At 35.9% G+C, this 26,664-nt stretch overlaps 1 protein-coding gene across 5 annotated transcripts in view; it reads right to left on the bottom strand.

The window, feature by feature from the left end:
* The window catches only part of NKAIN3 (sodium/potassium transporting ATPase interacting 3), a gene marked incomplete at its 3' end in the record, with an annotated part of 379,768 nt that overhangs the window by 173,345 nt on the left and 179,759 nt on the right, over window positions 1–26,664 (bottom strand). For all 5 annotated transcript variants that reach the window (XR_014689539.1, XM_084509282.1, XM_084509285.1 and 2 more), the window contains exons 2-3: window positions 24,870–25,007; window positions 15,502–15,582 (exon numbers count right to left, since the gene is read on the bottom strand). Coding sequence is in view for 4 of the 5 variants with exons in the window: in XM_084509282.1 (XP_084365408.1) it covers window positions 15,502–15,582; window positions 24,870–25,007 (219 nt within the window). The remainder of the gene's footprint in view (window positions 1–15,501; window positions 15,583–24,869; window positions 25,008–26,664) is intronic.

The following is a 26,664-nucleotide window of genomic DNA, read 5'->3' as shown; positions in this document are numbered from 1 at the left end:
TCCTCCTGAGTGGCCTGCTCTCTTTTCCAAAGATTGTAAACCCTCTTTTTTCTCCTAAGCTCAAGCCACAGTTCTCTGTTCAGCCCGGCTGGTCTTCTTCCATGCTGGCTCGTCTTTGGGCACGTGGAGACAGACCACTCCTGCGCCATTAAGATTTCCTTCTTGAAGAGTGCCTTCCTACACTCTTCTGCCCTTCAGAACCACCTCCCAAGGGACTCTACCAACCAGTGTCCTGAACAGCTCAAAGTCAGCCCTCTGGAAGTCCAATACAGCAGTTTTACTGGTCCCCTTCCTGGCTTCTCTAAGAATGGAGAGCTCTACCATTTCATGGTCACTCTGCCCAAGACAGTTTCCAACCACCACATCTCCCACCAGTCCTTCTCTGTTTGTGAACAGAAGGTCTAGTGGGGCACCTCCCCCGGTAGGCTCAGTAACCAGCTGTGTCAGGAAGCTATCTTTCACGCTCTCCAGAAATCTCCTAGACTGCTTTCTCTGGGCGGTGTTGTGCTTCCAGTCTCCTCATCCTGGTTCAGCAGTCTACAACAGACCCCCACCAGGATGCTTCCCCTGTTGGCCTTCCTGCTGATCCTAACCCATAAGGACTCAACCTTATCATTCCAGTCTCAAGTTCCACAACATCAAAACTCTCTCTGATATAGAGAGCCACACCACCACCCCTTCCATGGTGCCTGTCCCTTCTGAAGAGCCTATAGCCAGACATTGCAGCACTCCAGATGTAGAGGCTGTGCATATTAACAACACAGGAAAAACTTCTCAGCAAGGGAAAATTCATTTTGCTATGCTGTTCTGTAGGAGTCAGAGAAAGAAAACATCCAGGGTACTAAGTACCCCGGTGAGAAGGGCTGCAGAAGCCCTAGGTGGAATTTCAGAGGTTAATAAGTCAAGGGGTATCCCGGGTGCAGAGCTAGGGTGATTTGGGTGATGAAGAGAAGCTGGGAAGAAATACAAAATGATCTCTTTCCCTTCTCCTCCTCTGTGGTCTTTCTTCTGATTTAGTGTAAACCAAAACCAGCAATTATAAATAAAGCATTATATAGTACGTAGAACAATCATCTCTCAGAAACAGAACAAAGCAAGTTCTATTTATGAATATTGTTTATGAAGCAGAGCTGCCTATTTGCAGTTGGATAGTAGCAATCAAGCAAGTGTTTCTGATAAGAAGTTGCAGCACTTTTTGTCTATGGAGATGCTACACAGTTTCTTCTGTTCTCTCTTCCAGCTACATTTTTCCTTTGTAATGGCACACATGCATGAATTTAACCATGAAATATTTATTTGTAAAAATTTGTTCAATCAATAGGTATGAAAGTTTTCAGTGGCACATAAACACTCATGCTCTCTCTCTTTTGTATCAGCCTGTTCCTCAAGAAGGCAGAATAACAATGGATAAAAGATTTCAGTCAATATAAATTAGAAGATACATAATAGAGAATATTTAATGGGGAAGAAAAATGTCAGGTAAAATCCATACTAGCAAGGTTAAAGGCAGTTAGAGGTACCTCATAATGCTTAATTAGAAATAAAAGAGATTGTAGAGAAGATATAGACCTACAAGTAGATGAAGTCTGTCATTTTTGTAAAGAGGCAAAAAAGGTAGACATTCTTTAATAAATATGCAAGTTCTTTATTTAGTAAAGAACAGAATGAGAAGAAGTGGAAAGGTACTTTCAAAACCATAAGTAAATGGCTTAAATTGGTTTTAGTGATTTATAAATCATATCAAGTCTGGCACTGAACTTACAACCATGCAAAAACTTGGGTGTGGAGATCCATGAATGTAGAGAAGTTAGTTTTTAATACATCATTTGAACTTCATGAAAATGAAGAATTTTAAAGCTGACGCAAAGTTCACAAAACACATGTGCAATGGTTCAAGAACAGTTAGTCTAGCACCAGTTACAAAGAAATTGAGGAAAGATTGACAAGATCTTAAAAATAGATCTTCGAGAACCAGCAAAAGCTGTGTAATCAATGCCAGTCACTATGAATTCATAAGACATTAGAACTTGTTAAAAAAAAACAACTTGATTTCATTACTTTAAGAGGTTAAAACTTGAGTTGATATAAGCAGCTGCAAGAATGTAATTTACTTAGTCCTCTATATAAGGCATTCACAAAACATTTTTATTGAAAAAATTACAAAGTCAGTACATTTTTAATGGACTGAAAATTAAATGGATTGAAAACTGGCTAATTAACATAGTTGTCAATGGAAAATCATAACTGAATAAGAGTGTTTCTAGCAGGACTCCCCTGGGACTCAACTAAGGTCTGATGTTATTCAACACTTTCATCACTGATCTAGAAGTAAATATAAAATCACTGCTTATAGTGAATGTGTTTGCAGATGACACAAAGAGAGGGAGGAGGTTAAATAATGAAAAGGCAGGCAGCTGTACAGGGCCATCTGGATTACTTGGTAAACTGGGATCAGCAAAATAAAATCTGTTAAATTATAGGCACCAGCAAAGTGATATAGCTTGGAAGCAGGAAAGACAAGTTGTGTAACAGAATTGGAAACTGCATCCCAGAGAATAAAATGTTTGGAAAAATAAATATGATCCTGAAATGTTGAAGCAAGGTGACTACTTACAGCTATAAAAAGTGATCATAGACAGAAATGGAGAAATCCTATGATATTGTTCTCATTGCTAGGGTCTAAGAACATTTTAAAACTCTCTAGAATATCCCACACTAGAAGGGACCTACAAGGATGATTGAGTTCAACTCCTCCCTCCAGACAGGAACAACAAGAAATCAGACCATATATCTGAGATCATTTTCAAAACGCTTCTTGAGCTCCACCAGACTCAGTGCCATGACCACATCCCTGGGGAGCCTGTTCCAGTGCTCGACCAGCCTCCCACTGAAGAACCTTTTCCTGAAATCCAGCCTGAACCTCCCGTGACACAGCTTCAAGCCATTCCCTTGGGTCCTAAACAACCTTTAAAAACCTTTTTGTTATTTAATGTATTAAAACTAGGTAAATTTGTGTCCAAAGCATATTATAATATGTAGACATTTTCATGAATATTAGCGTATTGCATCAGAGTGATGCAAAAAGTTTTTACAGGAAATTACTGTTTTAAAACTGGAATAGAAAGTATATGTTTAAATAATAACCAGATTTACCCTTATGAATCAATTTATTATAAGTATACACAAGCTAAACCTAAGATACATAAAAATATCAATATGTACAAATTAAAATGTATTTGTATGAAGTAAAAAGTAATTACTAAGAGATTTATAACACTGGCTTTTCTGAAATAACTATTTTCAATGACTGTGCTAATGTTTGTAGGGTGTACACAAAGTCTACATGCACACAGCATGTAACAATAAAAATAGTTATTTCATGCAGATAAAAAAAAAAAATAAAAAAAAATAAAGACAAAGGGATGCAAGATGCCCTAAAGCAAAACATAGTTGAAACTCAGGGTAAACATGAAGCATATAAAAATAGCCCCAAAACAGCACAAATGACTCTGAAGTTAAATATTGTACAAATATATTTCAGATGAAGACATAATGGATATCACAGTTTCTTCACAACTGGACACATGCACACGCACACACACACATATATTTTCCCCCTCAATAAATGTTGTCTTTTATCCAACAGCCATCTTTGAAGTGGAAAAAAATAAGACAGCTGTGAATGCCTCAGGAAATGGTAAAAAGAAAGAAACATTAATTTAGTCAGGGTGAAATGTCTCTAAAGGAAAATAATCTGCCCTGGTAATACTGATCATGAGAAAGTTAGACTGTAGTTTGTCACTTCTGTTCAAAATAATGAAAATTACAGAATAGTGAACACAAAGCTGAAAAGTGAAAGTATCATCCACAATTCACAGAAAATAAAGGTAAAATGAATCAAGTGTGTTTATCTGCAGCAAGCAAGTAATCTGAGTTTTAGAAATAATATCTGTGCTCCTCTTAGCAGAACACTAGGCAGAGAGTTCAGCAGGCAGCTCAGAAAGTTCAGTCTCAGCATAAAAAATGCCCAAGCCTTCAAACAACTTTGAGATAAACAAGGAAACTCCAGAAGAAACTCCCAAATCAACCCTGAATCTCTTGATCTACCAAGGAGGGGTGGAGGGTGACTGTTTCCATGCCTGCAGAAGATCCATAGCAGTAACACAGAAGAGCCAAAGCCTATCTGTTCTCAACAGACAAGTATAATATATTCTCTCCTTGCAAAGGAAACATTCTTCCAAAACAACATGGACTTCTACGTGCTCTCTAAAGGCATATGTGGAGAGGTAATTTAAGTATACAGAATGCAATATGGACAAATAACACAGACAAATTATTCATAAATAGTGTCTGCCCTTGGAAGACAGTCTCAGGCAGGCACTCCTTCTAGCACTGTGACTTCTCCAAAGCTTCTACCTTCCCCATTTGACTGAATAGGTCAAAAAGACCCAGTATTATTCCTAGTGTAGTAAAGCCACTGACAATAAATCTCCCAGCAAAATAAAGGGCAGGAGGTCAGCCAAATCCCCAGTGGGATTCTCTCACTCTTTCCCCATTAATCCAAGCTGAAGACCTCTGTTCAAAGGAATGCTGATACTCATGAATAATAAACTCAGTCACATCAATATGTCTCAAGAATTTCCCTGAAGGACAGCTAAAAAAGGAAAAGAAAAGCCAGAAAGGTGATTCTACAACTGAAAGAGAATATAATAATCTACCCAAGGAACAATCCCTTCTTACTGAGGCTAAATATATTATTACACAGAAACCAAACATAGGATATAAACTTGCTCCAAGTCTTGAACCACAAAGATTAAGAGACTACTTCCTGTGATCTATGTGATCAAAAGTCTTTTTCTAATTAAGACAGATTAATACAACATAAAGATCAAGCATTCCACAAACAAAATACTGCCAAAACAGATGTCTTGGAAATTTATTTGAAGTTTACCCGAGGTGAGCTACTGAACTAACCAGCACTTCTCTGTTTGCTGAAGTCTTTGAAAAAAAAGTAGTAGTAGAAATCTACCAGGGACACCTGCCCTATGGCTCCCCTTACTGAGCAGCAAGTAAGAATCATCTCATGGGAGCTAAAGAACAAAATTTTCTTGCAGATGCTTTTGAAAAACCTGATGAAATTCTGGCTCAGATAGGCTCACCAGACTTAAAAAATGTGTAAAACTCAGAAGGTAAAATGCTTATACCAGTCCCATGGAACAAAGCTGTTGTAAGCAGATATTAATTCAGAAAGTTCAAGACAATGATTGTCTACTGTTGAGATCCTAGAAAATCCTAAGATATCTCTGACTGGATACACAGGCTCTGTGTAGTTAGTAAAATCACCTTGGTTGTCAAATGCAGATCTGTGAAATGTAAACCAAAGAACTGCTGCTTGTCTTTCCACTAAATTAGACAGAGTTCATGAATCCCAAAGGATGAAAGTGCAGTCTTCTGGATGACATTTGGTGGTGATGGTGAATCACCTGCTTCCTGTATTTCTTTTACAGGTCAAAGATAGTTCCACGTTAACATATCTATCTAAGCAATATGCTGAAGTTGCACTATTATGAATTTCTGTAAGATGCACTTAGCATACTTAAAAACTTTCATGCAATTCAGTATCATCATTTCTGGGAAGAACTTTTTCATATTCTACAATAAGTCCTCTGTACTTTCATCAAGCACTATTGAGTGTAAATTATTTACTCTTAAGTGTAAATTATTACCAAAAAAAAACATATTATATTTTGTTCCTAGTGAATATTGTCTTCAAATGGAAAAAGATGCCATATGAATCAGTGCAAAACTCCCTTCAAAACAATAAAACTGTCTTAAAACTAGACATCAGTTGAATGCTGATATTTACTAGAGGACAGACTAAATAATAGGCCTTCTCATAAAATGGAAGAACGGCTTACTTGACCAACATAGGAACTCAAATTCTGAAAAGTGGGATACAACTGAAAAAATAGTGTATAGAAAAAAAATAGTAAAAAACAAACAAACAAACAAAAAACTAATTTGACCTCAGCTTGCAAAAAACAGAGCCAACACTAGCATTAAAATAAACACACTGCCCTATAGAAGCATTAAAATCTGGACACAGCAGTCACTCATGTCAATAGTTAGAAACAACTGGACAGACAGCAACTGTGGCCAATCCAATGCCTAACCAAGAATATGATTAAAGAAGCAATCAAAATATTTCTTTGAAATCTTGCCAGGACATCATATACAGAAAACAAAATCTCAGCAATCTTTCCTTTTTGTACAATAAGAGTATAACAATCAATGCAAAATAGATTAAGTTGTCTATAAGTACATAAAATGATACCCTGAGTAATCAAACCTAGGTTTACCCTTGTTTGCAGACAGATTTTCCATACTTGCTTACAACCAAACCATGATTTAGAGGAATTTCCCTTCCTCTCTCCATGAACAAATTCAAATTCTCCATCCTCGCACACTGACCCTGCTCTGTGGCAGGTACTCAAGCAGCACCTATTCACCAGTCTCTTTATAGATGAGTTGTGGAGAGGTGGGGGCAGTGAAAAACTAATTGGCAGAGAGACACTTAATAGCAGAGAAAACACAGCATATGCTGGATATGAGACACCAAAATTCAAACTCCTGATCTAATGAGCAATTTTAGACTGAAATGCAATTTCTCTACAGTGTTTAAATCCTTACTTAAGTAAGCATTGGATATTTAAGAGCAAGAAAAAACATACACAAAAGATAAGGTACCTGTATTTAACACTAAGGTGATTAATCATAAGTGAACTATCACAATCTGATTGATTCTTCAGGATCCTGAAAAATTTGTGTTAGTGTAATAGACTAAACTGAACACAGGAAAATGAAAAAATGCAGCAATCTTTCGGACACATCAGGTAAGTGTAGATGACTGGACGATCCTTCCTCTCTTTACATGCTCTGACTCTTTATTCTACATCTTATTGTTCTCTATATAAATACCCAATCCTTCTTCAAGTTCTGTGAGGGGATTCAGGCAGTTATACTATAAGGTACACAGGGATTTAATCTCTCTGCCACAATAGCTATAACAGCATGCACATCTGCATCACATGACCCATTTCAGGCTGGAACTGCATCATTAATTCTTTTTCATATCCAACTGTGGTTTTGGAGAGATTTTGCAAGCTACCTGCCTCCTCCCTGTAAGACTTTTTATACATTTTAGCACTTGTTTTAAGTATTGGATTTTTTTTTTTTTAACTTCAAGATCCTAGAAATATTTGAACGATTAAGGTAATAAACTCAAACAAATATGAATGCGGTATTTATATTAATAAATTTATTTGTGTAGTAGTTAGCTAACCATATATAACACATCCATCATTCCAAAAGCCAATTAACCGTGGATTTTCAGTGGCATACTTAAAAATAAAAATAAAAATAAATAATTAATAATAAAAAAAGACAGTGAGGTATCATCTCAGTTATTTAAACTGATGAAGGATGGTACCTCCTGCAAATATCAGCTTTAGACTTTAACATTAAGGTTATTTAAAAGGACATTAATTCTGTTTTAAAAAAACATATTTGAATGGTGCTGATTGTATAAAATATTATGAACCACTCTAAATGTCACCTGAAAGGATATGAAATTCAATTTTTGCACCATCTGTAATGTACTCCTGATTAAGTTGTTCTGCAATGTGATTCTATCACCTAAACAATTAACATCAGGATGACACATTTTGCAGTTTCTGTGGCATTTATCAGTGTCCCATTTGTTCTTTTTTTTTTTTTTTTTCCAAAATGACCTTATGCTGAAACTGTGGCATCCAGCTATCTGCTATCTAAATTGTCCTTCTAAGAATAAACATATATTTCATTAAAACTTACATGGTGTTGCAGCTTTACTCAGCACACAGAAACGGAATGAAAAAAAAATGGCTTTGGTCATGTAAAATCTGGAACATCAAGAAACTTCCACAGTCTCTTCAGCTAAATAGAAGCCTTTGAGGCCAGTTGACTGTTCAAAATTCCAAACTGGATGAACTGATTTTAATACTAGAGTACTAACAGATTAATACTCTTCTGATATTCTCTCTCTCTCTTTTTTTTTTTTCTTTTTTTCTTTTTTTTTTTTTTTTTAATATAGAACATATAAAATCTTGTTAAGCAGTCTGCAGGTAGCATTCCTTTGATTTATTTTAATAACACCAGCACAGATGTGTAGTTTTTCCTTTTTTTTTTGTCTTTTTTTTTTTTTTTTTTTTCTGGATGAGAAGTGTAAACTGTTAATAAAAACATAATACTTTTTACCACAGCTTCACTATTATGATTCACAGTTCATGGCAGATAGTATGCTAACTTTTAATGGAAACAATCATTGTATTCTAAACAGAAACTATATGCAGCAGTAGAAACTGCATGTAGTACCAACGTCAATATAACAGAACATCAGAAAATATTGTTTGTAAATACTGTGGAAAGGCACACCACCAATATATTGAATTCATGATTAACGGTATCTGAGGCAAGATCATGGTTATTATTTTGAAGCTCTGAAATGTTTCTGTTCAGCATTACACTGCATAACATCACAGTAAATTGGATTCCAGGTTTACTGCCAAAATAATTAAAAATTCAAAAGGTTGTTCTTAGAACAGAACATTATGGAAAAATATTAAATACAGATGAACCTGGATATTATTTCTCTTTATTATGAAAAAGCAGCACGATGGGAGGAGTAACGTGCATAAAGAAGGTCATATTAGAACATTATGCTGTAGCAAACACATTTCAGTGGAATCTCTACTGTAAGAAAGGGAAATATAATAATAACAATAATAAAAAGAGAGGCAGGTGTTTCTTAACACATCCTTTTGTTGTTGTTGTTAATTATGAGAGCTGGTTCAAAGAAAGAGTGAAAGCTGAGATGAATTTGTTTGCACAAGGCAAGCATTGAAATGTGTATACTGGGCCCACTTTTCCGTGTCTTACTATAAGTTTAATTCTATTTACTGAAGTGGTGTTTAATTAGCATTCCTCATTTCTCCATACCAGAAAACACTCTGGAACATAACTTTAAAAACAGTAATTCCTTAAACTCTTTTAGAATAACAAAGTCAGGAAAGTAGGAGGAAGTAAGAGGGTCCAAACTTCAAGGAAATGAAAACTTTCCTTTCTTCAGGTTTAATTTCTGCTAATTGAGTTTTATTCAAATACACACTAAGAAGAGATTATATTTAACTACTGCTATAAAACTAGTTATCTGTAACAACTAGAAATTGCAAAATGCCTCCAGCTACATCCACTGCTTTAGTGTGATCCATTATTGCAGATATCACAGTTAGTAGCAGTTGATGGCATCAGCTGAAACAAATGGATCTATAGGAGCATGAAGAATAAGAATAATGGATACGTAGCCTCCCAAGGCCTAAGAGACACTGACCTAAAGCAATTGATAGTAGTCATAGGTGTGTGGGAAGAAATTCTCAGCTGAGTTGTACATGACTATGTACCATGTCCAAAAGGAAAGAAATACACCGTTACTGGTATTAAATTCTCTTTGGTGAAGGATGCGTTGTGAATGGCAATGATTTGTGTTCAATTAAAAATCCATCAAAAGAACTGAGAGAACATGAGTCTTGTGTTTAACAGATGCCTAGTGTCTGTCAGGAGTGAACAGCAGCGACAGCATCGCCTCCCACTTGGTGTCACACAGCTGAACACCAACATCCCATCCATGCATGTACAAGAACTGCCATCAGCCGCCTTGAAGCCTCCATTGGGTTTCCCCATTTTCTGTGTCCCTACACATCTGCTGAGGGAAAAAGCCAGAGACACCCCAAGATCCTCAGCTGGAACACCACTCCTGCTGAAGTTAACACAATTCTCAGTTAGTTGAAGAGGAGGTTTTCCATTTTCAAAATCTATTCACTTTTTCATATGTAACACTCATACCTCAAACCATCCATGGATATTACCTTGGAATTTTACCTTGACAGAGGCTTATTTCTATAGATTAAAAATAGCAAGGAGGAAGAGTTACCTTGATCATCACAGATAGCTATTCCTTTACTTAATTCTTCACAGTATCTAGTGATGAAGAGTTACAACAGTGTTAGACCTTATTCAGTGCACTTAGTACTAGAAAGCTCCTCCTAACCTCCAGACAAGTATTTGTCACATGTTCAAAAAGTTATTTGTTGACTTTCTTCTGAGTAGATCTAAAAAATGAACACTTGCCTCCATATAAAAATCATTTACAGTTGAGTAGATGTGTTATGCCCTGCCAGGAAATCCTTTCCACTCTCCTTGCTGATTTTCTATATAGGCTTTATTTATTTATTTTATTTTATTATTTTATTTTTTAAGTTTAGCACTTCTTCCTCTCCTAAAGATGCTGCCAACTTTATTCAAATGTTTCTCAGAGTGGGCTATGTCATTGAGCTAATTTTGATGCTAACTACACCAAAATAATTGCCTTAATTTTCTCATTTATACCTGCATGTTAGAATGAGAATGACTTTTTTTCATGTTGTTAGCCAACATATTTTGTATTGTAGCAGCCAACATGGCTTCACTAAGGGTAGATCTTGCCTAACAAATCTGGTGGCCTTCTAAGATGGGGTTACAACACTGGTAGATAGGGGAGGAGCAACTGACATCATGACAACCAACTACCTGGACTTGTGCAAAGCATTTGACGCTGTCCCCCATGATATCTTTGTCTCTAAATTGGAGAGATGGGGATTTAAGGGACAGACCACTCAGTGGGTAAGGAATTGGCTGGATGGTTGCACTCAGAGAGTTGTGGTAATGGCTCAATGTTGAAGAAAATGGGTGAAGAAAACACCCATCCCTGGAGGTGTTCAAGGCCAGGTTGGATGGGGCAAACTAACCTAATGGGTGGCATCCCCGCCTATGGCAGGTGGGTTAGAATTAGATGATCTTTAAGGTCCCTTCCAACTCACTGCTTAAGTTCCAACTTCCATTGCTTAAATTTAAGCAATGCTCCTGTTCTCATTTCACATTAAAAAAAAATAATAAAATAAATACCACGAGCCCCCAAACTTTACCTTTACATCTTTATTAATTAAAAAATGGCATTATTTTTGAGCTTAACTTGATCCATTTGAGATACTTAGATATAACTGTACAATAATTAAGAATTGACTGACATGCACCAAATGGAATAAAGAGGACTCCAGAAGTAGCCAGGATTAAGCGCACATGATTAGCTGATTAGCCCTTATTCTGATCTACAATACTTTGTTTAGAAAAGAGTATTAAGTCTCTATTCCCACAGCACTTTTGCTAAGTAATTTATTAGTCCATTTTTTCCTCAGAGGGAACAAATTAATTTTACCAGTTATAATTTTATCCACCAACTAAAGAGCTATATCAAAACTTAGTCCATATTTCTGTCTCTAGTTTAATAAAGTTGGCTGGGAGCCTCAGACACACTGATATAAATAAATATTACTAGAAAATAAATGTGAAAAAGATTGTTTTATTAATTAGCATATGCAAAATTTCCACTGGCTTCAGTGTGTGTAGTATCGCAGACACATTAAAGAAGTCACATTGACCTCAATTCGACTTCAGAAATTAAGGACCGGATAATAAACGTAAGCTGTTTTAGAAGCAGTTTCCTACTGAATATGTGAGTGTGTGCCATGGAAATCTTTGCTCAAAAGCAGCACTAGACATAGCTAACAGACAGCTCAACCTTGAAAGCTGAACTTAAAGTAACCTAGATTTAGGCAAAGTTCATGCTTAAGAAGCATGCTACAGAAAAACAGCGAAGAACAGATGGAAACATCATAGAATAAGAAACTAGCTGATCAACATTGCCCAGTTGGTAAGGCAAGGCATATAAAACAGGAAAGGAATATGCAGCCCTGGAGTGCTGCCATACATTTACAGGATAAAGGGTAGTAACATGTGTGAGCAAATGTCACAGTAACCCACAATAAATCTAGTAGGAGAAAAATGGTCTACCAAAAAGTACCAGTTAGCAGATCAAATGATAAATACAAATAAACACAACTATTTTCATACTTGTTCTGAAATACTAGTGGGAGGTAAATGATAGAAATATTAACTCTGAAAACTAAATAAATTAGGCATCCTTTGTAAAGTAAAAAGTACATTAAAGAATGTACTGCTAGGGATAGAAGGCTGACTTATATAAGATAGATTATGTCTAGTCCATATTTAAGAACATATAAAATTTCAAAAGGACAACTTCTGGTACTGGTAAGATTCAATTGAAGTTTATTTTCAAATGTGTTTTAGGGAATGTTTTGTTTGCCTCTTAATTCTTGAGATTTTTCTTTATGTCTGTATATCTAAGATTGTCCATACTCTCAAATGCAGCAATTAGAACAGTTTCATTTCAAGACATAGAATAAGATCCAAACAACTAATGAGCTCCACGACTAAAAGGTGTGTGGATGTAGCAATCTGTCATCCTGCTGTGGAGGATTAAAAGGTCATGTTATAACAACAGCTTTGTTTCTGTCACACAGGGTGGTTTACACTAAAAATTATGCTTTGAGTTTCAAAAAAGCAGTAAATTAAAAATATAGGCAATTTTCATTTTTTCACAGGGACAGTTTTTTCACTGGTAGGCAAATAGAGAGCTGGTGGGATTGTACTGCTAAAATGAGAAATAAAAGACAAGTAAAAATCTAAATTAATACAAACAAAGAATTAACTATTCTATTTCTGATCAAATAATATTTATTTAGCCCTGAAAGAAAATATTAATGTTTTATTTGCAATTCTGTAACAGAAGTGAGAAATGATCTTGACTTTACACTGTCTATAGGATAGTTAAAGATGAGCCCTTTACTCATTAGATTTGTGCTTAAAACACTCCAGCTGGTGGAAAGCCAAGTTTATTCCCCTTCCACACACAAGAAGACTGGAATCCATATCATTAATTTCTCAGGAGATTTCCCTGATTACCACGTTGTAGTTATTGTGGGATGAGCTGCTTTTGGTTTCTTCTGCACAACTCTCCTTCTTTATATTTATAATTCCTGTTTATAATACCATATTAATTGAGTATTAATTAACTGAGACCTAAGTTAATTCCTTGACCACAAGAGGTCCTATAGCCCCAGATTACATATGTATATAGACTATATACATCCCCTCAGGTTTTAATAATCTCTCACAAGATTATTAAAAACAAAAACTTAAATGGGCTTTTGGGTCAAAATATTTGGGTATTTGTGAAATTGAATTCTTTTGGCAAAGGTGAAATATGTTTGTAAAACATGAAATGTGTTTTCACTGGTATATTATGTATTTCAAAAATACATAAACTTTCCAGGAAACTCTTAAGAAAAAGCACCATACTTTGCTGAAAGAATAGAAAAGTTCAAGCCACTTCTGTGGTGTTTGACAATGAGAGAATGGATGACAGTTTTCATCACTCTTTATCAAGAAAAGTTTAAGTATCTATTATATGTGTCTACATATATATATATACACAGTCACACACAGACTTAAAATTAAAATCAAGCTGTTCTTTTAATAAATAAATAATCACTTTATCTTTCTGGAAAATATGAACAGTATGCATTGTAACTGAAAGATAAATGTTTTCTTTAAACCCTCACAGCAAAGAATGGGTATAAATTAGCTAAGTCCTTCTTACTCAAATTTTCCATTACATTTAGTGGAATTTCTTGGCACAATTTACACAAAATTCTGGATTTTATTATTACTAGCTTGGTCCTGATGCCAGTGCTACAATGTAATGTGTGATGTAATTTGTTCAGGAGCAGTTAAATTCCATGAGGATAATTTTGTGTGTACCACCTTGAAATCACTTTTCAAACATTGTAATTATAAATGACAAAATAAAAATTCCACCAAAAAGATCAATCAAAATAAATAGTAATAAAAGAGATTTTTCTTAATTACTGAGTGATATTTGTACTACATCTCTGCATTTTGTTTTGTCATATATATTAAATAAAAAGGCCTAAAAGTGAAGCATATTGGTGAAACTGGAAGATAAAGGATTTCTATTTATTTCTACTGTTTTATATTGGTAAGGACACAATCAGAATTATTTGCAATCTATGTAAAGGCAACTCTGATTTTCACAAATTTAGGGGTCACACTACAAGTTTCACGTCCAAGGCATTTAGATAAAAAATACTAGCAATCTTTAAAAAAATATAATAGTCCCTATAATAACAGTCATCAACGAACTGAAAAAAAATGCAAACTATGTGTACAGCAAAATGAAAAAGAACAATTACTTTAGGCATTCATCACTTCTGTGTACACAATAGATTTTTAAGTCAAAACATGCCAATACAATAAGTTATTTTGATCTATGAAGTGCACTAATCTCCCCATCAAGTCTATGACTCCGAGCAAACTAAATCACATTTGCAGAAAAAATAAGCTGTTTTAGTTTTTCATTACAAAGTTTTATCACCAAAAGAAGCTTTCGTTGAAAGCTTTAATTTTAATAGATTTTTTTTTTTTTTTGCTGAGTAAATTAAATTTTATTTCTTATTAAATTGGTTTCACCGTTTTTTTATTTGTTGTCAACCGAAAGCCATGAGTTTTAATGACGAACCCAGAAAATCACATAGCTCACAAACATTGCTATCTGAACTGAGTGGAGTTCAGAATTCTTTAAAAGCATTGCATGAATCAACAGTAGCATAATCTATATCATTAAATCCACAGCTAGTATCAGGGACATTTATTCTATTAATTCCAGGATCCACTTGTGCTATTGGCATACTGTGCCTACAAACGTTTAAATATGAATGTGGTAAACAGAGATTAATTTAATTTCTGTCTAACAATAGAATAAAAATCATCAGACACTGTATGGAACTCACTGTAGATACAATGCTAAATATAACCTACACTAACATAAGCACTCTGTTTTATGAATGCAATACATATCCTGGTAATTCCAGCAAATACTTCTGCTCTAATCAGAGGTTTGAATAGAGAATCAATGGCCTAGAGCATTAAGTGCCATGTAAAGGAAAGTTTTATTCAGATGTGAAAAAAGTCATCCTTTGCCTTTTTTTTTTTTTTTTAAAGAAAAGAATTAACATTCTCACTGTAAGACCAATTTGCTCTACAAGTTACTACATTAACCTTCTTCGTAATTTTCTTTAGCTGCTTTCAAAGCAGCCTGAGAAATTCAGATACGTTTTCCACTTACGCTTGGAAATTCACCCAAAATGGCATTGTCTGTTTTTCAAGAATCAAAAAGAACTTTAAAGTTTCTACTGAATAACATAATTTTTCTTCAGATGGTGCTTCAGAAGGCAACTGTAGTTTAGATTCATTGCATTTATGTACTTCAAAACCATGATTATTTACTATCATATACAAGTTCAAACACTGAAGATCAGATTGTATGCTCAAACAGCCACATTTTTCCTCTATGGTTCCAGCCTTCTAAAATCCATGAGTTCTGTAGTTAAAACACCCTCCCATAAACCTAAAGAATGATAAGAGACCTACCTTAGAAAGTCCGCCTACTTCCAAATAGAAGCAGATAATGAAAACATTCCAGGTGACCCACAGGGCAGTCCACACCGTGTACTAAACACAAAGCCGGATGAAAGCAAAAAGACAGAAAAATAAAACGTGAAGATGAAAGAACTTTATACTGAGCAAATCAATAATAAAATACTGATATCAATAAGCATTGTTCTTCTGGGAACAGTCAAGGGCAGAGTTCAGAAAAGGAGTTTTCCCTGCACAAGTCCCCTAAGAATCACAGGAAATTACAAATCCAATACTCTTTGCTGTTCTAAATACATACTAATAAAACAGATTTATTCTTTACAGTTTTACACTACTCTACTGGTACCAATTAAAACCAAAATGCTGACTTTTGGGACAACTGTGAGTCATTTGTAAATCATGACTTAGCTCTGTTAATGCACATTTCAGAATAGTATAGTAATTTAAATGCTCCATATTCTACAAAATATTATGAAGAAAGATACAAGGAAAAACAAAATGTCAAAGAAAACAGAAAATCTATTGATCTGATATTTAGAACTTGCTAGAAAACAAAAAGGAGAAAGGTTAGGATATTTTTTAAGAGTCTTTAAGTAAAAGATATTTTAATTAGATCATTATTTCAGCTGATTGTGTCTGGCTCATTAGTTCTCCAACCCTTGTGGCTGTGAACATGATTCTACAATGCACCCTTACTGGATGAATGTATCTACATCACTTCTGGGTTCTCCAGTGCTTTCCTCTAGTGCAAGAATGACCCTATACTCCACCCACAGCATGTATGGGAGATTAATTTGTCTGTCTTAAATCATCTTTTGCATTTTAATTGTCAGCATAATTGACTGGCACTGTTTCCTTATGCTGTTTATCTATATATGACAGTAAAACTATGCATAATTAACTATCCAAACAGCTCAGCTCAGAAGCATTTATGTCTGACTAGTCAAGTGCATACCCAACCATGCTGGGGCTACACCCACATAAAAATATAACGAGCAGTGGCAGCACAATTTTACATGTATGTGCTTATAACCTTCACAATGGAGAACTGCTGCTAAATAGCTTTGCAAGTCTACTTAGCTGTGACCAGGTGAGGTTAATATGCTATTGTTTTGCTTCAATGCACTCAGAAAAACTTAACACCCTAATCTGCACTATGCTAGATCCTGTTTCCATTCCAGGCACATTGTCAGCTTGGCTTTGTTGGGCAGGTTTCAGTTATGTTCTCCTCCTCCTTCCTCTTCCTATGGCATACAATGATAGGTTCAGCTGAAGAGGGCTGAAGTTTTCCACTCTTTGATTACACGAGAATATAACAGTTTCTGTACGCAGGTTAGCTGGTTTAATTTATTTTCTTTATGTAGTAATTAGGATGTTTGGAGATGTCTATGACATAAGAAGTAGATCATTAATAGACAAAATTAAAGTAACACTCCTGGCCCATTTCTGCTGGCTTCCAGAGAAGGGCAGGGTGGCAAACTAAGGGCTGTGTTATAAATTAGACAAAGCAGCTGTGGACTGTGAACAATATAAGGTCTATTCAGAAGATTAACTTAGAAGAGGATATCACAGTTTTTCCTGTTTGCTGACTTTGTAGTAACTCACCACAAACTCTTGATTTTCCATTGTATGTCCTAAGAACATCAGGTGCAGAGTGCTCAAAATTAATGAATCCTTAATACAATGCCAGCTGCTGGAATTTCAGTCTTATTAAGGCACAGCTGCTCATATACAGCAGATTTCTGAATATTGAGGAGAATTCCACTTTTTAAGAAAGATTTTTTCATTTGTCAATGAATGAATTTTATCATCATAATAAAAATAGGAAACATATTTGATCTGCAGGCCATGCCAAATCTGTTAAGGGTCTCGTTCTGTTACATGGGTGCAATTCTATGGGCAATTATAAACCACACAGGCAAAACCTATCTGTTTTACAAAGTCAGGACCTGCTCAGTTACATATCCACTTGACAAATACTGAAGGAGAAGTGATGATTCAAAACCAATGTGTACCTTGAAACCCAGCTATTGTGTAAGAAGGTGGCTCTTCCAACACTCACTGAAGAGCAGGAATATAAATATAGGCTCTGTATTGGTTAAGTACATGTTACATAATTACATATTCAGTAATAAGTCCTACTTAATTTTTATAAGTAAGAAAATTATTCTTCACACTTAAAAACACAGCTTTTTGATCTTGCAAGTAGCATATTTTTTCCTTGTATAGCATCATAGATGCTTAAGGAAGACTGCATTAATAGAAAACTTTAAAGAAAACAAAAGCAAGAAAGCAAAATGAGGAAATAGAATTCTAGCTATACATGCTATATTAGTTTTCCTTTTCGTGGCTGTGTAATACAATGCAAACATCAATTAAATCATTATATATATATATTTTTATTTTAGAGGATCCTACCTTACTCACTCACTGAACAGCTAACTTAACACTTTGTTTCTCTTTGTCACTCAGACCCTGCTCTGAAGACAGAATATTAATTTCCTCATGAGGTTTTCTAAGATGCTCATCGCTGTAATGTTAGAACTGCACAAACATTAACTAATTTATTTTATGTTATAAGGGAATGCTACAGCTCTCAGAATGCAAATGATGTTCTGATACATGCAGAGATTACATTCAGAAGTACTCGTACATTATAGGCATCCAATTTGAGATGCTTAAGACTTTGTTTTTCAGAACACTTGGGTTTATACAGAACTTTACAATCTCAGTGTTCAGCTCCCAGAGGCTGAGTGCTCAGCATGTGTGCAAATCAGACCACAAAGTCTCCAGTCAAGAACCCAGAACACAAGGGGAAAACAAAGCATGCAAGAAGTTTGGTTTGAGTGACTTGCCTTGTGTCAAAAAAGGTTTCACTGGTTGAGAGCAGAGAAAAAATTCAGCTACCCATAACTGCCTTCATAGCAAAAGCAGTCCTTTATTCCTTCAGTTTCATTGTTCCCATGTCTTTTGTTTTCTGCAAATCAAGTTTGTATTCTATAGCTTTCATCACCAGAAAACTGCAAAATGTCTGTCCTTTCTATTGAAAGTGAGGTGTCACTATGAAAATATTGGTATGCATCCATGCAGCTCAAAACTGAAAATATATAAAAGGATACCATTAAGATTGTACATTATTAATAGTTTTCCTTAGCTTTTTTTTTTTTTTTTTTTTTTTTCTGTGTGTGTTCACAAAAATTTATAATACTTTCTGAGCATTATGTGTATGTGTGTAATTTTTTATGTATATACACTTTCAAAGTTTAAAACAACAACTTGTAACAATATTCCATGATGTGGTATCACACTTAACACCTGCTTAGGTCACTAAAAGAGGAATACCTTATAGATCCATTACAAAAAACTGTGCTTTGAACTAGTGGAAAAATTGACTACAGTGATGGTTTGTTCTCCTCTGTGTGATGGGACAACAGGCACAGGAGCATGTCATGTGAGGTGTCAGACAGTTGCTCTCAGTGGAGGAGTGGTCAGCCTGAAACATCAGGTCCAAGCTGATCCACAGGGTTAATTTCCCTCCCAAGACACTTAAGTTAATCTGTTCACGACCTGAGCTGCCATTCAACCTCTCCTGCCCCATGTCCTGAACACTACCCAGGTGATCCTGCTGTGTCTGCACACTCTCATCCTACCCACATCCAGCCTCTCCTGCCCCAGTTCTTTGGCCAGCCCCATTCAGTTTCTGCCAGGCCCATCTGGTCTAATGCTCAGCATCAAAATCCTTCCTGTATCTGTCATCATTTTCCACATAAATTGAAGTAATAGGGGAAGCTGTGTTTTATTTATTTATTTTTTTTTTATTTTTTTTATTTTATACTCCACATCATGCACTACCTAAAGGTAATGTGGATATTATCACCTAACAGGTGCCTTCTGCTGAAAAGAAGCTAGGACATTGGTGATAACCTCTGCTGATTTCTCCCCAGAATGCACTGTATGTTTTCTTACTTTTGGACTTTTGCCCTAGGAATGTTTGGGGTGAGGTAGTATTTGGTGTCCTGTAAGTTATGCAGAGAGTGTACTCCCTAAACATCACAGGTTAAATTAGTATTCATCCCAGGAGGTTCCTTTCAGATCCCTTCTTAACGCCAGGCTCCTTGTAACAGGATGCCTCTTGTGCCTCTACAGGTCACTTGCACACTGAAAGTGTTGCAAGGATACCTTTCGTACACCAGTGAAATATAACCACTTCCAGAGTTAAACCATTGCAATTGGATGGGAACAATTTCACAAATAGAAAGGGTTAAGGACAGTTGTGAAGAATGGCTTGTTAAATTGAAAGATAAGAGAGAAAAGGGAAATGTCTAAGTCTGAATATTACAAGGGTTGTGGGACAACTTTAGCTTTAATGAATAATCTCAGCACCTCTTCTGATGTAGTGTCTTGGCATTAGCAGAAATAAATGTTGGCTCAGAGATGCTTCAAGGGAAAGGCAGCAACTACTGAATCATCAGATCTTCTTCTATTAGGTACCTGGCTATGCCTCAGAGGCACCAGTACTCACACAGCCCTGCTTAGCTGTATTTGTGGATGACGAGGAAAGTGGCATAAATCAACATGATGGAACAGTAACAACTCAGGACTTACAGAAAGGGTATTCAAGGAATAATTCCGGTTATCTAAATATTTCACGTGTTTTGAAACAGCAAGTCTTTGTACAGCATTTGTTTGAATACTGTGTAAAGCAGTCTTGTATACTGTCCAGCCTTTTTTTTTTTTTAGAGAAACTGCTTTTTCAGGTGTACAGATTGCCTATATATAATATTATTTATTGGAATAAATTACAGCAAGTAAAGAAGAGATTTATTCTTTCTATTCCCCCTATATGAGTGCATTATTTTCATCTCTCACTGTTCATTAATACATTCATGTTCAGCTTTGGGCCAGGTTTGTGCAATTTAATCTATATGACTCATAGTTCGGAAAGCTTTTGAAGTCCCATATCAGAAATAGAAAGAGGGAAAAAAAGACAACTTTAACAAGTATCCTATCATCATCTTTAATCAATTTTAACAGCTTGAAAATCTTGCTGGTGATAGCAAGTTCTATCAAAAAAAGGAAAAGCATGCATAGGGAAACAGATCACAGCAAAGCTCTGGAGCTGTGTGACCAGTGTATTACACTGTAGTTAGAATTCAGATTTAACTGTTTTTTTTCTTCTTTGCAAATGTTTGTTGTGTAAATTTCAGATGAGCCAATATGGGAAAATTAAGAATCGGCTCAGCATTTTTATGTCTCCTGGGAACGTTCCACTGATTTAATTCAGCCACAAAATATCCAAGTACTGAAAATAACACAACTGCTTAGTGACAGGACAAATTGTTCACAAGAATTGATCTACATTAGAAATTAACATAAAAACTGTTAAAAATAATTATTATATTTAAAACTAACTAGGACATTTGAAGTTAATGTTATTTCTCTCTCTGTGTTTCCTAAGCTGTTCTGAGGACTCAGAATTTTACTTATGAGCAAGTGAAATTCCAGATTTATTTCAGAATGACCATTTTTATAGTCCTGTATCCAAAGGCCAGTAGACTAAGAATGTCAGACACAACAATTGTATTTGACAGTGATGCTTCATGAGTTGCGTTTCTCAGTCCAAATTTCATATCACTCAAACTATAAGCAAAACTCATTTATTTTTTTTTATTTTTTTTTTTTTTATTCAGACTTTTACTTCACAGTGGCTATGTTTATACTGTTGTCAAATCAATTACTACAGCTTATGTAGTTATTAAATGCTAGTGTTAAACTAACAAGCTTGGGTTTAATGACAGTGGGAGGGGCAGAAGCATCCAGCTGCTTTTGAGTTTATTCAGCTTCTATTGCAGCCCTCACTGAGCATGATGGCTCCAGGTACCTGCACCAAAAGCCTTTTCAGTTGTGTCTGCAGAACAACACTCTCATATTTGACTACAGTATAGATGTGTTTCAAATTATAGCCCTACATGTAACACATTTATTTATTTATTTCCCATCCCTGGCTTATTTTAAAGTTTGAGCAGAGAGAACATGGCATACTTAGCATAGAATAGCAAAGTGAAGGCTTTTGTGTAACTTCTTTAGTCAGGGAAGTCTCCAGTCACAGCCTTCATCACACAGAAAATACATTAAAGATCTCTTTAGGACAAAGCAGGGTCCATAGAGCAGGTCAGCCCAACTGAAGGTTCCTATAGAAGTATGATAGAATATCATAGGGACAATTTGCGGACATGTGCATTAGATCAATTTTCTGTAGACAGTTTACACAAGTAAACTGTTGTATCTGACATGATTTTTCATTACTTTAATTTTTTTGAATTCTGATAAAATCAGAATTCAAAGCAAAATTCAGCAAAGATGATTTCCAGGGAAGTCTTAAGGAAAAAACAATAGATACTAAGAACTTTTCATGAAGTATTTGATTAGTCTTTCAATTAGCTTAATCTAAACCAGAAACTTCAGTAATCAGAGTACATAAAAACACATCACAATATTTCTTTTGCCAAACCCACAGAAACAAACTCTCACTCTGGAGTGGGATGCCAACCACGATCATATCCAGGAGCTTAGATGTGGCTGAAAGTACAGATATGGACTTGGAAACCCATTTAGAGCACAATTCACTACTCAGTCTGGCTAGGAATCTTGCTGCATTCTGTGTTTAAGTTACATTGAAATTCAGGTTGGTGGTGAAGATTTGCGTTAAATAGACTTTACACTTGAAGCCAGTGGTAAAAGTTTACTACTATAATGGGTGGAACGTGATTTCATAGAGTATCAGAAGCAGGGAGACAGTCTATGTCCTCCCCTAGGAGAGATGCCTTCAGATTCCTTTTTGTCTTGGACAAGTCAGCCTAAAGCTGGCACTCATAGGAGTCTTTGCTGTCCACACCATGCATTTCTTTAGGGCTTCTGAGGACAGCTGCTGGCAAAGCCAGAGGAAGCACAGTTTCTGGGAAACATGTTATTGGAAGATCCTCAGGCTATAGCTCAAGGAGCACTTTAAGCTGGTGTAAGCCTTCACTGCTGCAGAAGAAATCAATGCACTTGTCCCCCTCCTCTGACTGCTTGTTCCCATTTCCCCTCTCCCACCTCTCCCTTCTGCTGGAGCAAGCCTTATAGTGAACCAAGTCAGAGAGCTGACCTGCACTTAAATTAACACCACAAAAGAAAATGGTTGCTTTTCAGCTGAATCTGTTCTAGTTTGACAATTTATCAAGTGGCTGAAGTGACTCTTGTGCTGGTGCAAAAGAAGGATCAGCACAGGGACTAAAAGAAGCAGCTGAGCAAAGGGAGGATTACAGTTTATGCGGGTTTGAGGCATTCGATGTCTTCAGCCTGAGGGTGAAGCTAAACAAGAGGCTAAGCTGACAAGTTTGTAGCTAACAATAAGGGCAGTCTTGCACCTCCTTTCTTCCGTGATGCCTCTGCACTGCTGCTCATGACTGTGCAGTCCCAATCCCCATCTTATGCTGGCCCTGGCACCAACTGGGAACCTCACAGACTGTATTAACTTCACTGAACTAGCAAAATACTCTCCAGTTTTTGCTGGGTTGGTTTTCTGAGAGCTTGGGATTGGAACTGGCTCACCTAAGGGTCTGGTAAACATCTGCCAAAGTTGGTGGAGGGGCTGTGGAGAAGTATTCAGCCAGGTAGAAGAAAATGCAGAATAGGGAGGCATGTAAGACACCCCTTCTGCTGATGTTGAGCTGTGAGACTGGTACTAGACAGCCTGTGTGCTTTCACTCTTCAGACTTCATCATTCCTAATTCACTGGGAATCTTTCATTAGTAGGAATGGGAACTGCTCAAAAGTCTTGATCTTCCCAAGTAACGAGTATTCACAGTTGCATTAATCGCTTAAATATATGCTTAGATCAGGATGTAAGTGAAGTTAAATGTGAGGAAAAAGTATCTTGGTGGGATGTTTCTTTAATTACCAAGCTTTAAACCTTTACTTTAAAATAGTTTGATATAGTCTAAAATGTTCATTTACATTTGAAAAATATAGAAGCAGTCAACATCTGTTGTTCTTCATTCTGACAGCAAAAGCAGAGCTTCCACCACTGAACAGCAGAGCTGAACTCGAGGGACAAGAGATTTGTGTTGTTGCACTTCAGACACCAATTTCTTGTGTAATTTTACAGATGCTTACCCTCACTTGCTTCCATTGTCTTATGTATAAAATGAAGAACATGAAGCAGAAAGGTGAGTGATCAATACATGGATGATGCTCTGTTCTCCAGTGACAGGTATCAGATAAAAATGTTATTATTTACATCAATCCATTTTCAATTATTTATAGTCTGCTTGTGAAATTTAGCTAATGTGAGTGTAAAGAACCTCAACATTACCTTGGGTACAGTTTTTGTTCACATTTAAGACATCAAGAAGAATTACAGGATTTCAGGCTTGACTAGAAAAGATGAAGCCTTTTAAGCACTGTTTTAATGAGCCTTTCCTAGCAGACATTTATTTCAGTCTTGTGAGGAAAGAAAAGAAGAGAAAAAAAAAAAAAAGAAAAAAAGAAAAAAAGAAAAAAAAGAAAAAAACACAACAAATTTAGCCTCTTAAAATCCATTACTGGCAACACAACTGAAATGTTCCAGATACAGACAATGCCAGGTGAAAATGTAATAATCATCCATTAAGAAGAGGTGGTGGGGGAGCAAAAGAGATATTTCTGATGCGTGTTCCTTCACAGCTTTGAAAGTTGTTGAGTTTGTTATTATTATTATTATTTCTGGCTATGTTGTGAACATAGGAAGAAGTCTGTGAAGCTCCAAGTTACAAGCATCAGAGTTAATTCACAACAATTTGGGGTCAAGGTGGTAAACACACATTTTGGCAGGTCAAGTTATAGTTATATGTAAGTAAGAGCAAGATGTCTTTGTAACCCTTGTGTCAAATTGCTTCTCCCCATTTAAGAGGAAGATGTAGCCAAATATGACTTGTTCCTTTTTTATTATTTTTATTATTATTATTTTTTTAATGGCCATTGATTCTGTTTTTATATTGCAAAGTGAACAATATTTTTACCTCTTTTCTTCATTTAATTTATATGTAACATAATTGTAGATGTTCCCATGACCCATCCTAGTATTTAATTCTATAAAGAATCTTACTAATAGCTTGTATCACTGTCATATTTTTGCAGCTCTTTCTTTAAGCTATCCATTCTTATAACTTCCAAAATTTCAGAAATGCTACTCACTAGTCCTCAATTTGCAAAAATACATAGGGACTCTGAACTTTCTACAGAAATAACATCCGGTGTTTTGAGGCCAAGAAGATTATGCATTGTAATGTGACAAGTTTTAAAACCAATTGCAAAAATAATATAATATAAATGAGACTTACCACAACTATATATCGAGGCCTAAACTGGATGGTTCCAAACAAACCCAAAATGACAACTATTATTTGTAGAAAATTGCCAAGGATAGGAGCCCATTGGAAACCAAGGAAGTCAAAGATCTGTCTCTCTAATGCTGCCAGCTGTAAGAAAACACATAAACAGAACATCCACTTTTTAATTATGGGTGACATAGAACACTTTTCACTTTTTGTTTGTTATTTGTACGAGGCTTCACTAGATTGAAATACTGCAAAATTCTGGAAACTGTAGTTCCTGGGTGTAGCCCTTAGTAGTGTTGTCAACATGCTGCTATCTGAAAATAGCTACTAGTCAGCATTCAGATCCCCTCAGAAGAATCCTAGATGTAGCTACATGGATATATTCCTGGGAGTTCACTTATGCAGGAATTAAGGAAGCCTGCTGGAACTTCATTGATTTAAGGATACAGGCTGTGAGAATGAATGGCTGTAGAAAAAGTTGGAAGACCTTGGAATAAGCTGCTCCAAAACTGAGGGCCAGATGGGCTACCTGCATGCTGGCAAAAGCTGCTAAGATACTTTGGACACCTCTAATTCAGAAAGACACAGAAGCAGCCTAATGGCTCTCTCCCCACTATCCACATTGTACTTTGGGAATGCATTTTTATAGGTGTAGAAATGAAGGAAGCTAAGAAGCATCATCCTTAGGTATAAATAAGCAGCATCCTTAGGTATTTCTGCACTTCTGAATATATAGAAAAAAAAAAAAGAGGAAAATAAAAAGCCAGATAAAAATCATCTTCTTGCTCAGCTCCTCCAGCAATTTCTGAATATTTCTGCTAGAATGCCAGCTTTATGCTGACAAACCCATTTTCTACTCATTCTTGACAATCCAGCCTATTGTTCTAAAGACATTAAACCCAGAGCTTTCCTGGCAGCATACTTGTTCAAGTTTAAACTTGGTTCAATATTTTTCTAGCCTAGCAAGACTTTTTTTGAGCAGCTAAACAGAACCCTATTGAGCAACAACTGAGTTGCTGTGCTTGTCAGAATTTATTACACATCTACTTGATTTTACTACATTGTTACAAACTCTAAAATTTACTGAAATATGCACTTAAAATATTTATAACCGAGACAGATGGAGTAAGCATGGCCCTACGAATACCAATCAAAGTATTATCATATGTGGGTATTTGATGTAAAACATTACTTTCTACTCATAATGGCCTGATTCAATTCTCACTTACAAGATGGGGCTATGTGTAGCTGAGAGCAGAATACATCCTTTCTGTACAAAAATCACCCCTTATTTAAGTCATGAAATCGGGAGTCTCTATGCTGAGGTTCTTAAATATGATAAATCTAAACAATTAAATGAACAAAGGTTAAACCATAAACTTGGTGCAGCTCCTCTGCAATTACTAAAGTTTCTCTGATCTTTATCAGCTAAACATCTGGCCGGGTATACATAAATAAAAAATTATCACACAGCAGACTATTAAAATGATAATATCCTCCTGGACATGTGGGATGCTCATCTCATTCTTTTGGTTCAGTAGGTAAGGGAGAACATCAGAGGGAACAGCACTCATGTGAGAAAGCTGTCCGCTTATGTGGCATTAGCTCTCTACCTCACTTTTGCCTACTTCACACTGTCCTCTCTTCTACTAACTTATTGTTCTGTAGCATATTAACTGTGTTTTTTTATTATTATGATTTTTTTTTTTTTCCTGTAGGTATGGAATATAACTACAGAAGTCAATGCCCAAATCCGGAAAAATGGCATATGGACCTCAGGAGGAATTTTAGTTGTGTA

Source organism: Aythya ferina (assembly GCF_964211825.1).
Source record: "Aythya ferina genome assembly, chromosome: 2".
Lineage (NCBI taxonomy): Eukaryota > Metazoa > Chordata > Aves > Anseriformes > Anatidae > Aythya > Aythya ferina.
Note: the sequence above shows the minus strand (reverse complement) of the source record. Positions and strands in the feature narration are given on the sequence as shown.